A 13,590-nucleotide genomic window follows, 5' to 3' on the forward strand; every position below is an offset into this window, starting at 1 on the left:
TCTAACCCAGCACCAAGGACTCCAAGGCCCTGCCCCAGGAGGGCAGTGCTGTTAATCCAGTGCTTCCTGAAGCCATGTGACTGGGAACCCTTTCTGGGCAGCACTTCTGTGAGCTGCAGGGGCTGAGGAACACAGTTCGAGAACGTAGCCCTTCTTCCCCAGCTTGGAGGGCTCCACAGCTGTCCCCAGATTTGTGGCGCTGCCACACTCAGGAAGGGTAAGGTAAGCCGGGAGCAGGACTCCCTAGGGGAAGGGTGGGGACATTGGCATTGGCAAGGGCTGTTGTGCTTGGAGAATCGTCCTCCTCGTCCTCACGTGGATCCATGGAGCGATCGGCTGATTGATTTACTGTTCATTGACTCACTCTTCATTCCTGTTTACGGGGCCTCCTGGTGCCAGGCCAGTGCCTTCTGGGGATCAGGATGTGTGGGGGGAAGACCTGTCAGTGTGGGCCCAGTGGAAAGAAGCGCTGGCTGGGTCACCTGTACAGGCGAGAAAGGCCAGCAAAAGCGTGGGGCCCCGCGGCGGGGCAGCCGAGGAAGCCGGCACAGCGTAGACCTGGAGTCTGAGCCACACTGGGCCTCGGGGTGGGGGGCAGAGGGCAGGGCTGCACTGTGGCTGGAGCCTGAGAGGAGCGACAGGGAGATGGGGGGACGCAGGGCCTTCCTGAGGGAAGCGGACCAGAAGTGGACCTGCCTTCCTGCCTGCCTCGGGCGGGTGGCGTGCCAGGCCTCCTAGTCCTCCTCATCCTTGGAAGTAACCTCTGTGGAAACCCATCCAGGCCAGGCCCCCACTCATCCATGGAGATTCCTCCCAACTCCTCCGCGAGGCAGGATTACAGCAACCCCAGTGCGTAGTAGGCCGTCTCCTGGCTGGCTGTGTTCCAGAAAGATCTCTCGGCAGCCCCAGAGAATGGGTCTTGGGTGAGGGAGTGGGCAGCCCTCCTGGGCACCCACTGTGCGCTGGGTCTGAGGGAGAAGTTGGAAGAACAGCCTTGGCCCTCTCCCTGTGGTCACACTGCGTGCCACACGTTAGAGTGGTCTCTCTTGGTTGGCTCCTGCCCTGGCAGGACAGGAGGTAAAGACCGAGGTGGGGGGGCAAAGAGCACCTGTGGGGCCCACGTCACCCCACCCAGGGCCACCTGCCACCAGGAATTAACTTTGCTTCCTTGGAATTTAAGGAAATACCCGTTAACTGTATCCAGACATGAAATCAGATCTCAGGCAGAAGTAATGAGTTCTTGTTTTATGTTAAATTTAGCAGAAACTGCTATTGTTCTCATGGAAATTTTTTCCTTTCTGTCCCCCTCCCTTTGTGGTGTGCGAGAGGGAGATGACGCTCCAGAGCTGTGAGTGTTACGGGCACATCTAGGGGATGGGGGCCGTCTGAGGTGGTGGCATAAGCTCATGTCCCCAAACACCCAACAGTCCCACTTTTATCCAGGTGCCACGTGGTTGCTGGAACCTCTTCCAGGATAACCCACAGCTCTGCTGACACATACCTCTCCATGTAGAGACCCTCTGAGTCTACGTTCAGCTCTGGATCCCCTTGTGGTGACTCAGGTGTCGGTAGACCTCTGGGGCCTGCGGGTGGGGACAGAGGGTCCTTCTTCCCACCGCGGAATCATTTTGGCTGGAATGGTGCCCAAGGGAACAGAGTCGCCATCCTGCCCAGCTGCCGCCTCTGAGCCAGGACACCCCAAGAACAGAGCTGACCCTCGGAGCAAGGCCCAGGGAGGGGTGTGGGCCGCTGAGACCACGTGTGCCCTAGACACCTGGCTCCTGGCCCGTTGGGGTGCCAAGCCGAGAATCAGCAGCAGAGATGACCGTAAAAGTTAAATCTTTCTATTTATTTCAAGAAAGAACAAGGCAAGTGGACTTGGACATTTTATATGAAAACAGACAAACAGAAAATAGGACCAAGTAGTTAATCACATTCATCTCAACATTGAAGTTTCAAGGCACCTACAAGAAGGAGGCCAAAGGGCGGTTCGCAGTGCACTTTGGTTTGTGTTGTTGTTGTGGTGGGTGTTTGTGTGTCTCGGTTTTCTGGAAACCCCTGCCTGGTGGTGAGGTTGGGAGCGAGGCAGGTGGGTGTGAGGCCGGGCTGGCCTGGGCCCCGGGGAGCCGGGCCGGGTCAGCCATCTGGTCATGTGGCGGTGGGCCGGGGCGGGGTGATCAGGCCTGTCACTCAGGCCCCTGAGATCGCTTCCAAGAAAAAGGAAGGAGACAGTGCTGCACCTGGGCGCTGATTCTGCGGGTGAGGAAGGCTGGGGGGCTTGGGAATTGGGGGTACGGCGAGGGGCCCCTTGGACATCAGACAGGACCTTAGTCACAGTCTTGGGTGAGATCAGGCCTGCTCCCCGACCCGTGCTATTAGCTGGCAGGCTTCCTGCCTTCTGCAGAGCAGAAGGACCCACCCCATTCTCTAGGGACCCCTCCCTGGCCTCCTCCTACTCTTCAGACCACCGGGAAGGGGATGACACCGTGTGCTACTCCAGAATGCTTTACGACGCCACACAAGATACAAATAACCTGTTAACATCCGGAAAGGGAATGAGTGTTGGTGGCTCTTATGCTCTTCCTCTGCGGTGTTTATAGGGGGCGCAGGTTCTTTTAGATAACCTCCCTGTTCACACTTGCCTCAATGGCTCCTGTCAGCAGAATCCCACAGGCGCCCCTCACTCTGGCTAGCCTGAGATGCCCCACAGCCACCACCCTCCGGCATCTCTCTCCCTCTCCTCTCCCTCTCAGATGACAAGCCCCGAACGCTGCTCTGTGTGGCTTCCTCCCTACAGCTCTCAGCCTCTCCTATGAGCTGGAAGGCACCAGGCAGGGTCCTGTGAAGCCCCTAGCGACTCGCCTGGGGTGTCCAGTGGGCTGCTGGCGGTGTGAAGGTGCATTGGGTTGGGGATAAACAGTCTAAGGCTAGTTTCGGGGTTTTGGGTGGGTGTCTTCTCACCTGCGTACTCTGAACTTTTGAAAATGGGACTAGTCGAGGTGGGTGGGCTCAGAACATTGCAAGCCTGTGTTCCATACGGGGAAGGCGAGAGAGGTCTGGGCTCCAGGGAGATGAGCAAGTGGCGCCCTGCGTCTGCGGCTTTGATTGTCGGACTGTGGTGCGTTTGTTTTTTCCTGTCTACAGAGGAAGCCTGATTAGTTCCTCCAGGTGGGTGCAGGGACTCTGCGGGGGCGGCAGGCAAGGCATCGGGCGTCGCCTGGGATCCGGGTTTCTTGCAGCAGCTCTGTGGGGCCCTCCCCCAGGTCTCTCCCCCGTGTCATCCACTCGAGGCGGGTCTTGGAGAAGGGAAACTGAGTCACTCACACAGGTGGAGGCAGCCACCGGATCTCGCAGAGTGACTGCATTTCTCCATCTGGCTCACAGCTAGCGTCGCGTGGATCCAAGGCAGAGCAGATCAGATTGGGGTGCTTCAGAGAGGTGAAGCTGCCAAGATGAGCCCCTCTCCGTGCCAGCCGCCGGCGGGGCAGGTGCAGGACAAGAGAAGCCATTTGTTGCCGACTCCCGTGCCTGGGCCATCCTCACTGAGTGGGCAGACGGCAAGTGGGGAGGAAGTGAGAGGAGGAGGTGGCCTCGTTCCATTGTTGCGGAGAAAGGATTGAGTGCCCCTGTGTGCCAGGCGCTGTGCTGGGCCTTGGTGGCCCTGGGAAGGGCAGGGCACTGACTCTGACCATCTGCCTTGATGACATTTGGGGCTAGTGGCAGCAAACACCTTCCTTCGAGGACTCTCTGGGCTTAGCTTTGGGCTTCCAGCTGTGGAGAGGCCAGGGGCCAGGGCACTTTGCCCGCTCAGACGGCCACAGTGGTTTAGGGGCTGGCTTTGTTAGGATGTGGGGCGGTCATCCCACCCACAGGGTGCCCTATGCCCTCAGCATGCCCACACTCTCTCCTGGCACAGGTCGGGCATTTCAGTGACAAGGGGTGGAAGGGGACAGTGACAATGGTCTCAGCCATGCCCTGGTCAGGGTCTCCAGCAGGTGCCAGAAGCTGGAGCTGTCCCAGTCTCCGAGGGAGACGTGGAGAAAAGACCAGGCTTTGCTCTGTGGTTCTGGGGGTCTCCAGGCACACCCACAAATCTGTTTATGGTGAGAAAGGGGGCCTGCCCCCACTTTGGAATTTCCAAAACCAGGGAAAAACCACAGATTTAAAATTCCAAGGGAGAGGAGAAGAGCAAAGGGAGGGGATGGAGAGCAAACAGAATCTTTTTGTGAGTTTTTAAAAACAAGCAAACATGGGTATTTCAGGCACCTACCTGGAACATTTCAAAAGAAACAGTAAATGCTTAAAACCACAGAGTGAAAAGTGCCCCAGGCGCTGTCCGCCGGCGTGATGGATGGATGGAGCGGCCGTGGCAGCATCCAGCATGCTGAACTGCACGTGGGGCATGCTGGATTGCATGTGGGGCGGCCCTGGCTTAAGAGACGGGCCTGGATGCGGTCAGGCTTCAGAGCCGCAGGGCCCAGGAGGCGCTCTCATCAGCCCCTCCCCTCCAGTGAGCCATAGGTGCTGAGTTTAGACTCTGGAAAGAGGGTAGCGCGTGTCTGCACTTTCTTGGTGCCTCCTGGACACTGAGGATGGGTATTTTGCAGCCTTTCTGGTGGCACAAGCGGTTCTGTAGTGGGCTGCATGGTCTGGCTACAGGACCACCCTGACTTGTGGTTTTCAAGGGGCACCAGTGATTTTGAGCCACACAGTGAACATCTCTTGATATATGCTCCCTTTCAGGGTCCTGGGGGATGGGAAAGCAAGGGTGGGAACCAGGATCTTCTAGTCAAAGCACCAGACCTTGCCAGGAAAATATCTGCCCATCTAGTGCTTGAATGCTCCCAGTGACGGAGAGCTCACTGCCTGCTTCCTTTGCCAGGCTAGAGTTTCTCTTCCCTGACCTCCAGTTTTCCTTTTACCCACTCCCCTTTCACCGGCCACAAGGAATGGATTGGAGACAGACCCACCCGGAACAGAAAGGAAGCAGAAAAGCCCATGGCTCTAGAGTCTTGCTCTCTGAGGACTGGATGGGCCACTTGTCCCAGAGGCCGGAGCCTTTTTCCCTAGGGCAGTGCTGGAGACTCAAGCCTGAGTGCTCTGGCCCATTTGGTGTTGGCCTTCAGAGACCCTAGCTCCCCAGGGAGCCAAGCCAGGGCAGGCGCCCCCATCTCAGCCCCCCACCTCGAGGCCCAGAAAGCTCCTGTCGTGCGGATCGCCACTTGGGGCAGGTCCATACACCACGAAAAATCCCCCTTTTCTTTCACCTCCAAGGAGTTTAATCTCTCTTAATCAGTTTCGCAGACTCACTTGGTTGTAAACGGTAATGATGTACATTTTTGAGCCTTTTTATCCCTCAAGAAAAATAAAATTCCTCCTCTCTGCACTCGGGAAGGCTGACTCGAGGCTGCGAATCGCGTGAGTGCTCGCCCTGGCGCCCATCCAGGGGCAGGCAGCAGCCGCCGTCACCTGTGCAATCGAGTATGAGGAGGTACGTGGACACCGGCCGCTGACCCTGGCTGCGTCCTGGCCCTGAGAGCAGGGTCTGGCCCTTGGAGGCACAGGACTCTGCACCTGGCCCCTCCTGTCAGCACTGCCCCCGCTCTTCCCGTTGCCCTCCCCACTCCCTTGCTCCCTCTCTGCCACATCTAGTTCTCCTTGTATTTTTCATAAGCGCGAGGCTCAGAAGCCCTGGCCTCCTCTCTGGCACGTTCGGCAGGAAGCAGGTTTCTGAAGTGGGCTGGCTTTGGGACTCAAGCTGCCATTTTTGAGGGGGAGGGTCTGCTCTTTCTCCTTTTCTCCTGGCTCCCTGGCTCCAGGGCGGGGGTGGAGGAGGAAGGCACAGATTCAGAGGCAGCCTTGGGTGCCTGGCCTGTCCCCTGCTCAGTCCCTGACCAGCCCCTCCGACCCTGCTGGGACCCCTCAACTGACTTGGGCCAACAAGAACCTTTCAGCACCAGTGGAGGGGAGGGGCCCCCTCTTGGCCTCTGGAGCCCCAGTTTCCTGAGTGAAGCTGGACCCCGCCCCAGCACACCCCCACTTTACAGAAGGGGAAACAGAGGCCGTATTCTTGCCAAACCCACTTTCCCTGCACCTCTCTAGAAACATCTCCCTGACACCCTCCTCAGCTCTTTTTCTGGCGTTTTTTGTTTTTTTTTTCTGAGATGCATGCAGTCTTGCTCTGTCACCCAGGCTAGAGTGCAGTGGCGCAATCTCTGCTCAATGCAATCTCCGCCTCCTGGTTTCAAGTGATTCTCCTGCCTCAGCCTCCCTAGTAGCTAGGATTACAGGCATGCGCCACCACACCCGGCTAATTTTGTATTTTTAGTAGAGAAGTGGTTTTGCCACATTGGCCAGGCTGGTCTCGAACTCCTGACCTCCAGTGATCTGCCCGCCTCTGCCTCCCAAAGTGCTGGGATCACAGGCACTTTGCCCGACCCCTCTGCCTGAGCTGGGCTCAGAGGGAGGGTTTCCTGGACCCCCAGGGGAAGGAGGAGACCCGGTGCCTGCATGGAGGGAGGGAGAAGAGGCACACAGCAGGTGTGGGCTTTGGGAGAGTCAGGTTGGGCCCCTCCCAGCTGCTGCCATCTTCCCGGGGGCTGTCCCCTCCCCTGCCAGCATCGCCCAGAGCCAAGAAGGTGCAGTGCCTCAGCTCTTGGCTCCAGACCCACATCTCAGCCCTGAGCTGGGGAGGCCCCTGGCCGCCATGTGCACCAGGTTAGCGTGGAGGTGGTCTAGCAAACTCCAGCCCATTTAGAGAAGATGGAGGCTACGGCAGGAGGCCGAGGGAATGGGGAAGGAGAAAAGGGAAGAAAAGGAGCTTTTGATGCACATCATGTCTGCGGAATTGAGTATGACTAATTAATAGATTTTATTTTTAGTAATCTCTTAAGCATTCCATACGTTGGGCCCCACGCCTGAGCTGAGCTTACAAGAGGCCTCATTCGCAAAATGCAAATGATTCCGGGCCTGCTGCTGCCTTCTCTCTCTCCTTTCTTGCCTTTTCTTTCCTTTTTCTTTCTTTCTTTTTTTTTTTAGGGGAAATTTAAAGGAAAATTGCCATGTAATAGAAAAGAGATTCCAATCACTACATCTAATTACCACGAAGGGTAAACCACTTAACCAAAGAAGTGTCGTGGGCTTTTTTATTTTTAACTTTAGACCTGCCTTAAATGCCACAAAACGTATTCATCATCGCTGAGGCCGCTGAGGTTGTTCTGGCTACTTAGAGGCTGTGAGGGTGAGCCTGGCCTCAGACTTAGAGGCTGTGCATGGGAGCCTGGGAGAATCTAGACAGCCTGGGGCTGGCACCCCAGGCCTCGGCACATCTAAGGGGAGGGGCAGGTTGGGTGTCCTGAAACATGTCCTATCTTGTGGTACCGGGCCAGCTGGAAGGAGCTGGACCAAGACGGGACGGGGTTTCAGCATGGACCCAGCTTTTGGCCCCCTCCCTGGCTGGGGGGGCTGTGACACAGCAGATATTTGGGGGTTTGATTTGGGAAAGCCCAGAGAGGACCCTGGGAAGGTGCCAGGATAGCTAAGGGGCAGAAAAGAAGAGAAAGCTCTCAGAGCTGGGTCCCAGGGCCTGACTGGGTGGAGCGTCTACCTTCAGCAGCACTTGGTGAGGCTGAGGGGCCGGCAGGGTCTGGTAAGAGGGGCCTAGCCCCGCCCTCACCCCGTTAGTGTAAGAACCGGGAGCAGGAGATTTGTGTGGTCCTGGGGCCTGAGGAGCTCCTCTGGGGTGGCTGGCAAGGCTCCTGGTCTTGGAGGGCATGGCTAGGCACAGGCCAAGTGGGGCCTTACCAGGCAGCTCTCACAGTCTGGGCCACCTGCTGTCCCCAGATGCTTTCCTAGCCACTAAGGGTGTGACCTGACCTGTGTAGGGTGGGGAGAGGACACAGGGGGACCTCGGTAAGGTGGGGACAGTGTGCTGGAAGCAGTGTGTGCCAGATGTGCAGGACTCGGGGGAAAGCAGTGATCAGAGTGATGTCCTTCATGGAGGGGGGTCTCATTTCAGAATCAGCAGAGACCTAGGACTTCTGTCCCCTGTGCCAACGCAGCACACCTCCGGCCCTCTCTCCTCCCAGATATCCCAGGCAGGCCCCTCTGCTCATCTGGGGTGGGGGGCTGTGGTCCACAAGGAGGGCCGACATTTTTTTTTTTCTTTTTTGAGATGGAGTCGCACTCTGTCGCCCAGGCTGGAGTGCAGTGGCACCATCTTGGCTCACTGCAATCTCCGCCTCCCTGGTTCAAGCAATTCTCCTGCCTTAGCCTCCCAAGTAACTGGGTAACAGGCACCCACCACCACGCCTGGCTAATTTTTGTATTTTTAGTAGAGACAGGGTTTCCCCATGTTGGCCAGGCTTGAACTCTTGACCTCAGAAGATCTGCCGACCTCAGAAGATCTGCCCGCCTCAGCCTCCCAAAGTGCTGGGATTACAGGCGTGAGCCACTGAACCCAGCCTGGGTCTGACTTTTATACAGACCTGACATTAAGGCCTGGGGAAATTTCTCTCTTGACCTCATTGTATGAGAAAATGATTCAGGCAGGAAAAGGGAAAACATCTAGTTGGGAGTGCAAGGTGCCCACCCCGATTGGCTGTTCCCCGGGGCTGGGGAGCGGCCTGTTTTATGAGCCAGTCCCCCGGGGTCTCGCTGGGAGCCTGTGCCCCTCTTTCCACTTTCCACGAGCGGCTGTTGTATCCACTCCTTTCAGCCACATCTCCTCACTGAAGGCGCCTGTCGGGCCTTTTAACGTAACCCCTGCCCGACGCTGCTTCTGCCTTTGCTTTCTCACGGCGGCGGAGGCCGTTTGAAAGCAGCACCGCCAGGCGCTCCCGGCCCTCTCATCCTCCTGCCCTCCAACCAGCATCTCCTCTTTCACGTTGCTTTTCCTCGGTGCAGAACAAGCGGCAGGGCGACAGATGGTGACCTGGGCTCCCCGAGTACTGGGACGCAGGCACGTCAGAACCCCAGGCCCTGCTCTTCCCCGCTCTCCGATTCGCTGTCATTATTTCATCATCGTTTTAATCTCATGGCTCACCACACTGCACTGTCAGTTGATAAATGAATGATAGCGACATTGATTCCAGAGGGAGGAAATAAAATCTTAACTCTTCTGAGGGCCCCAGTCAGGGCCCTTTGTGAGGCTGGCGTTTTTGGAAAGAGATCTGGTCTCTCCCTCTCAAGAAACAGAGTCCCAGGGGTGGGCACAGCTGAGTTTTCTGCGTTCAGGGAGGGGTTGCCGTCACCCAGGGCTTTTTCAAGAATTTTTGTGTCTTTTTCTGGGCTTTGAGCAGCCATGGAAACCAATAGGTCTAATGAGCTGATAGAAAAAAAAAAAATCCCTGCACTAATTACCCGTCCTAGGAGGGAACATTCAGCACACGGTAAATGCTCACAGGAAGTAGCTGTTAAGGTGATTGCACCTGATGGGGAGGAAGATGAGGACACTGGAATAAAATAAAGCTTTTCTCTGTATCAGAAAGGAAAGCAGCCCAGCTCTGGCCAAGCTGAGCTGGGATGGAACTGGAAACCCCTGCCACGACGGCTCCCTAAACCACCAGTCTGAGACACACATGCCTCAGCCTTTAGGAACAGTGATAGCCCCCAGAGACCGAGTCTCCTCCCCCCACCTCACTCCCATCCCCAACACATCATCTACTTACTCAATGATTTCTAGGAGAAAGCAACACTTTCGCAATTCTATTGTCTCAGGAAATGGTAAGAACTGAACCCAGAAGAACGGTAAGGACCGTGCATGTGGCTCTATCTACCCATCTGTACTTAGAGACAGCACGGTAGGGATAGATAGGCAGACAGATGCACCTCCAGGTGGCGGGAAAGCTACGGGCTTCCGCCAGGGCTTTTACGGAGCATGGAGCGTGGAACTGAAGAGGGCTTCAGCCTAGGAAAGAAAAGTTTTGTTTTTTTTAAATTGACTACATGATTGTTCAAAGAATGCAGTGAAAGATGCCATGTTTCTGCAGATCTGCAAGGGAAATGGTGTGGAATGAGCCGGGGAGAGATTTCAGGACCATATCTCCAGGGCAAAAGATCTTTTCTTCCCCCTCTCCTTTGTGAGGAGCCTGAAAACCTTCCATCACACCACCAGCGAGTGGCCGGCGGGAGAGCTGCATGGGAGCTTTGAGAACCGGCTGCTTCTACCCGGCGGTTCCTTTGTGATGGCCCTGAACAGAGCATGAGGTGTCCACAGATGTGGTACAGGTAGTATCCTTCCAGTTCAGGAAAAAAACCCAACCCAGCCCTTCCTGCGATATTATTTTTAGTCCTTCCCTCCCCAACTGGCATAACTCGGTATACATTATGTCTTCAACAATGTCGAATTCCCCCTCCTGCCTTCTATTCTTTAAAAAAAAAAAATTGTCACTGTTGTGTTCTACAAAATCGTCAGCCCTCTCCAAACTTTGCTTTCTTCGGGGGGAAAGTCACTCATGGAATTTCTCTTCCTTGCTCTCTCAGATTGCAGCAGGCTGGGCAAAGCCACATGGCCAGGCCAGGGTAGCTGGGGCTGGGGCGGGGCAGCCCGGGTGGCGGGCGGGCAGGCGGGCAGGGATCATGTGTAGGAGTAGTCTATGTCGGGGATGCCGCCGTCCCGGTAGCCCCGTGTGGTGCCGTAGCCGATGGTATGCGTCCCCTTGCAGAGGCTGTTGCCGTTGGAGGGGAAGATGGTGTGGACCACGTACTCCTCTTTGGCGCGGTACGGGTTGATGGGCAGCATCTGCAGCCCGGGGCCGCGGATTTCCAGGATGGAGTTGTCCTTCTTGGTCCCCGACTCCATATAGTCGTCCTTTTTCCTACTGCCCCGGTTGTAGGCCCTCTCCTGGGTCAGCAGCTCGCCAGCCTGGTGCACGTACCAGCAGACGGCCCCCAGGACCAGGAAGAGGAAGACCAGAGCCACTGCCCCACCGATGATGCCCGCCAGGGGCAGGCCCGCCATGGGGCCGGCGTTCTGCTCCTGGTTGAGCGTGGTGGTAGGGCCGTAGCTGTCAGCCGTCTCTGCCTTGGCACACACGGGAGTCTCGTCGGCCACGTAGGCGTTGCCGGTCTCCATGGTGACCATGCAGATGACGTAGGTGGACTTGGGTTCCAGGGCCGTCAGCAGGTACTCCGTCTTGTCCCCCTGCACCAAGGTCTCTGTGATGGAGCCCACAGCCGGGCTGTGGCCCAGGCGCAGCCAGCTGAGCCGGAAGGAGGAGGCGGGAAGCGTGGCCTTCCACGTGATGCGGATGGAGTCTGCTGTCAGGGCCTTCACGTGAATGGCCAGGGTCTTGGCGCCATCGCCTGTGGCCATGGGGTAGTCAATGTTGGAGTCAGGGAGGCGCAGCCCTGGCCTTTTGGCCTTGAGGGTGAACAGGGAACCCTGGGGCGTGGTGGCGGAGGCGTGGTTGCTGGCTGTGGTCTTGGCGGCCGCGTTGGCCACACCGCCCTGCGACCCTGTCTCGAAGCACTCGTCCATCTCGCTGGTGATGTCCTTGATGGCCATGCCCCGGACCTTCTCGGGGCCCTGGCACATGAGGCCCCGCACGTTGACCACGGCCGCCCGTGCCTTCACCCAGTCCCGCAGCCACATGAGGTTGCAGCCGCAGAACCAGGGGTTGTTCCTGAGCAGCAGCTGGGCCAGGTTCCCCAGGTCGTCGAACAGGCCGCGGGGCAGCGTGGTCAGGTTGTTGTTGGACAGGTCCAGCCGCTCCAGCTCGCGCATCTTGGCCAGCGTGTTGTAGGGGATATGGCTGATGGCGTTGTCCTGAAGGTAGAGCTTCTGCAGGTGGGCGCTGGGCAGGTTAAGGGGCGGCGCCGCCAGCGAGTTGCGCACCAGCGAGAGCTCCGTGAGGTTCTGCAGGCGGCTGAAGGTGTCGTCGGCGATGCGCTGGTTGGCCAGCAGGTTCCCGTCCAACACCAGGCGCCGCAGGCTGTTGAGGCCCTTGAAGGCGTGCAGAGGGATGGTAGAGATGCGGTTGTCGTCCAGCCGCAGCTCCTCCAGCGTGTGCGGCAGCCCCGAGGGGATGCTGCTCAGGTGGTTCCGGCTCAGGAAGAGCAGCTTGAGCCGCTTGCTGTCGGCGAACGCGTCCTCCTCGATGCTGACGGTAGACACGGAGTTGTCGTCCAGGTGCAGCTTCTCCAGCAGCGGGATGCGGGCCAGCGAGTCCCTGGCGATGGTGCGCACGTTGTTGTCCTGCAGGTGCAGCTCCCGGAGCGAGCGGGGCAGGTTGATGGGGAACTCGTCCAGGTCGTTCTCGTACAGGTAGATGACCTGCACGCTGACCTTGGTCCTGAGGTCCTGGGGGATGCCGGCGTTGTTGATCTGGTTGTTCTGCAGGTAGAGGGTGGTGGCGTCGTCAGGGATGTCCGCAGGGATGGAGGTGAGGCCCCGGTCGTTGCAGTAGATGAAGCCGTTGTCACAGCGGCACACTGAGGGGCAGGTGGTGCTGTCGATGACCTCCGTCAGGAAGGCAATGAGCCCGTAGCAGAGGAACAGCCAGTCTCGCAGGTCCATGGTGGCCGTGGTCATCACGACGGTGGCCGTGACAGTGGCAGCAGGTGTGGTGGTGGCGGTGGCGGTGGGGTGTGCCACCACCATGGTGGATGGCTGGGGGAGTTGGCCCCACCCGACCTGGAGCCTGAACACCTGCAGGGAGCACAGGACAGGGGCAGTGAGAGGGAGGTGGCGACGGTGACCCCAGGAGCGAATGAGTCGTGAATGCCCTCCCACCTGCCAGCCTGCACCAAGGGGCGGTCACAGTCGGGTCCTGCGGGCTGAGGTCAAACTGGAGGAGCGGCCCTTTTCATGCCAGGTGAATACTCCCGCCAAGGTCGGACTCCAACAATATCTGGCTAACATTAAATTGTATTAGGAGCCAAGAGGCTGCCCGTTAATGAGACGCGCGCTGCCTCGGCCCTCCCGGAATGTGATCCGGAGCTTCGGGGAGGTTAATTCAGGGAGAGCCTGGCTGCAGGTTTCGGTTCTTCTCTCGAGACTTCACACAAAGCCAGTCTTTATGGCCAATGCTAAAGGTACCAGTCAATACGGATGGGATGGATTTAGGGCGTGTTTTATGGATTCACAGCCGCTGTTCCCCAGCGCTGCACGAGGAGCAGGCATTGCTATCTGGTTCGGACCCAGGGTTCAAAAGGAAAGCTTGTTTCTGGAAGGCCTAGGAGCTCAAAAGGGGGGCATCACCAGAACCTGCGAGAACAAAGCTGCCAGTGCCATCACCGGCGAGCAGTGGAGAGCAGGGAGCTTCATTGTCTGGTGTTATAACAACATATCCTGTTGTCACTTGTATTCTACAGACAGAAGAATGAGGTGTCAACAGAATCACTTTCTCGTGTATTTACAGAAATCTCTTTTCATCAGAGGTGACTCCCTAGCCCTCTGTTCCGTGTTATGTGGGAAATTGTCCCACACCTTGCCCCTTTCTCAAATCATAAACTTTCAGTATTCCAGAAAAAAAAAAGCGATCTGTTTTCTTGCATTTAAAGGAAAGAGACAAATAAAAGGAGGGAGGAGTTCACGCTCTGAGGGAATTGGCTGCTAGGTGTAATTTCGGTTTTCACAAATGGAAAAAT

General features: G+C 57.2%; 2 protein-coding genes across 6 annotated transcripts in view; one reads left to right on the plus strand and one right to left on the minus strand.

The window, feature by feature from the left end:
- Positions 1–13,590, plus strand: part of MACROD1 (mono-ADP ribosylhydrolase 1) — a 176,803-nt gene that overhangs the window by 45,000 nt on the left and 118,213 nt on the right. The gene's annotated exons all lie outside the window — the stretch shown is intronic.
- Positions 9,909–13,590, minus strand: part of FLRT1 (fibronectin leucine rich transmembrane protein 1) — an 82,491-nt gene continuing 78,809 nt past the window's right edge. For all 4 annotated transcript variants that reach the window (XM_012463119.3, XM_012463117.2, XM_012463118.2 and 1 more), the window contains one exon: positions 9,909–12,649. In XM_012463119.3, coding sequence (XP_012318542.2) covers positions 10,577–12,601 — 2,025 coding nt within the window. In that variant the 5' untranslated portion in view covers positions 12,602–12,649 and the 3' untranslated portion in view covers positions 9,909–10,576. The remainder of the gene's footprint in view (positions 12,650–13,590) is intronic.

Source organism: Aotus nancymaae, unplaced genomic scaffold, assembly GCF_030222135.1.
Source record: "Aotus nancymaae isolate 86718 unplaced genomic scaffold, 86718_ANA_hifiasm-v0.15.2.pri h1tg000059l, whole genome shotgun sequence".
Taxonomy (NCBI): domain Eukaryota; kingdom Metazoa; phylum Chordata; class Mammalia; order Primates; family Aotidae; genus Aotus; species Aotus nancymaae.